Here is a 2,603-nt window from a genome sequence, read left to right on the forward strand (position 1 = left end):
GCTCCAATGTGGTTGTGGTTCGTCCACCCAAATCACCCTGTCCTATGTTTTTTAGAACAACCCTATGTTTGTTTGTTGGCCACACTCAGTGGTCAAGTGCCTCCGAAGTTTATTCGGCGCACTAGTTGAGGATGCCACACAAAAGTTCATCGGGGTATAGAGCATCATCGCATTCATTGTTCGCGTTCGGTGCATTATTAGTACTTAAAGTGAGAGGACGGCTAACTCCATCCATCATGTTGAATAACCATTATCCTGACAGTGTCGAGACGGCTAACTTCATCAACGCATCATCAGTGCGTTACTCTAGGATTAATATATAATTTAGGTCACGGTGAGGCGGCTAACTTTAGCAGAAACTAACAATTTAAGCCTGGGTCCTGATGGCTCTCATATCATACATATCCTCCACTGCTTTCCCGTAGATCGTCAAAGGTTTGCCACAGCGTAGTACCACCTTCTGCGCGCAACCCCACCCAGTTGCGCAGCCGTACTGTGTCCCGGTGAGCGGTGATCCGGCCGATGGAGTCGACACGGGCCGAGCTAGCGGCACCCACCGAGCGGCTGGCGCCGCGGCCGCACGTCGTGCTGCTCGCCAGCCCCGGCGCCGGCCACCTCATCCCGCTGGCCGAGCTGGCGCGGCGGCTCGTCGACGACCACGGCTTCGCGGCCACGCTCGTCACCTTCACCGACCTGTCCACCGCGGAGGCCCTCTCCGGCGTCCCTGCCTGCGTCGCCACAGCCGCGCTCCCGGCCGTCCCACTCGACGACCTCCTCGCCGGCACTTCCATGGAGACCGTGCTCTTCGAGCTCGTCCACCGTTCCCTCCCTAACCTGCGCGCCATCCTCCGTTCCGTCGGCGCCCCCCTCGCCGCGCTGGTGCCCGACTTCTTCTGCTCCGCGGCGCTGCCGCTCGCCGCCGAGCTCGGCGTCCCGGGGTACGTCTTCGTGCCCAGCAACCTCACCACCATCGCGCTCATGCGCGCCACGGTGGAGCTCCACGACGGCGTTCCACCCGGCGAGTACCGCGACCTCCCCGAGCTTCTCTGTCTCCCAGGCGGTGTCTCGCTGCGCCGTACCGACCTCCCGCGCTCGTTCCAGAGCAGCAACGAGCCGGTCTACGCGCACCTCCTCGAGGAGGGCCGGCGCTACCGCGGCGCCGACGGCATCCTGGTGAACACCTTCTACGAGTTGGAGCCCGCCACCGTCGAAGAGTTCAAGCAGGCGGCAGGGCGAGGTGCGTTCCCGCCCGTGTTCCCCGTGGGCCCGTTCGTCCGGCCAAGCACAAGCTCCGACGAAGCCGCCGGCGCGTCCGCGTGCATAGAGTGGCTAGATCGCCAGCCGACTGGGTCTGTTGTGTACGTCTCCTTCGGGAGCGGCGGGTCGCTCACTGTGGAGCAGACGGCAGAGCTCGCCGCCGGGCTGGAAGCGAGCGGCCACAGGTTCCTTTGGGTCGTGAGGATGCCGAATCTGGACGGCAACGACGGCCATGACCATGAAGACAAGCAAAACCCATTGGCGTGGCTTCCCGCGGGGTTCCTGGAGAGGACGGCGGACAAGGGGCTGGCCGTGGCGGCGTGGGCGCCTCAGGTGCGCGTGCTGTCCCACCCGGCGACGGCGGTGTTCGTGTCGCACTGCGGCTGGAACTCGGCGCTGGAGAGCGCGTCGGCCGGCGTGCCGATAGTGGCGTGGCCGCTGTACGCGGAGCAGCGGATGAACGCCGTGGTCCTGGAAGGGAGCGTCGGGGTGGCGCTGCGCCCGCGGGCGCGGGAGCGCGGCGAGATCGCGGCCGTGGTGAAGGAGCTCATGGAGGGGGCGGACAAGGGGCGCGCCGTGCGGCGGCAGGCCGGGGACCTGCAGCAGGCCGCGGCGCGCGCGTGGTCGCCCGAGGGGTCGTCGCGCCGGGCGCTGGAGCAGGTCGCCGCCACGTGGAAGAAGGTGACGCTCGCCGAGGTGAAGTAACGGACGGACGTGCAAGGGGAAGCGGTCATGGCTGTTTGTTGGCGTCTTGTGTGTATCGGCGGTGCATGTTTGCTTGTTTGTGCCGCATTAATAAAAGGCTCGTCTGACTTTGATGACCGTGGCCGGCGACGCCGGTGGTCACCTTTCCTCCCTTCTGCGCTGCATTGAGGCCATCTTCACCACGCGACCCCAAACGGACGTCCGTTTGGGCCGGATTTTGTCCTTTTAAGACGTCGATGGGTTCGCCCATGTCCGCCTCTGTCCGTTAGGTTGTGCGTGCGCCCATCACGCGGCCGCACCCTAAATCACGTCCGCATTGGACATGATTTAAAAATATAGCAAAACGTAAATAAAATGACTTAAAAAAGTAAATAAGCGCAGTTTAATAAACTTAAAACTTAGTTAGGGGGTCACGGCCATAAAACGGCCCAGTTTTCACGTCGAACTTGACATAATTAATAATAAACATAAAAAGGAAAATAAAAAACGGCCGCCGCCAGCGCGCTCCTGCCCGTGCCCGTCGATGTCGTCGTTGTTGCCGTCTTTAGTGGCCGCCGGCGTCGTCGTCGTCGCTGACGAGGTCCACGTAGGCCGGCGGCGTCCAGAGATGGGCCGGCGGTGCGTGGTAGACGGGGGCGGGC

The 2,603-nt window shown here is 62.8% G+C and overlaps 1 protein-coding gene across 1 annotated transcript; it reads left to right on the plus strand.

The window, feature by feature from the left end:
- Positions 1 to 275: 275 nt before the first annotated feature.
- Positions 276 to 2,117, plus strand: LOC109736821 (UDP-glycosyltransferase 72B1). The gene has a single exon (XM_020296041.4). It carries the CDS (start codon positions 523 to 525, stop codon positions 1,960 to 1,962), a length of 1,440 nt encoding a protein of 479 aa, XP_020151630.1. The 5' UTR covers positions 276 to 522; the 3' UTR covers positions 1,963 to 2,117.
- Positions 2,118 to 2,603: the final 486 nt, after the last annotated feature.

Source organism: Aegilops tauschii, chromosome 2 (assembly GCF_002575655.3).
Source record: "Aegilops tauschii subsp. strangulata cultivar AL8/78 chromosome 2, Aet v6.0, whole genome shotgun sequence".
Taxonomy (NCBI): domain Eukaryota; kingdom Viridiplantae; phylum Streptophyta; class Magnoliopsida; order Poales; family Poaceae; genus Aegilops; species Aegilops tauschii.

Bases quoted from the DNA above. Each gene is read 5' to 3' on its own strand.
- LOC109736821 (XM_020296041.4), top strand. From the start codon at position 523: ATGGAGTCGACACGGGCCGAGCTAGCGGCACCCACCGAGCGGCTGGCG.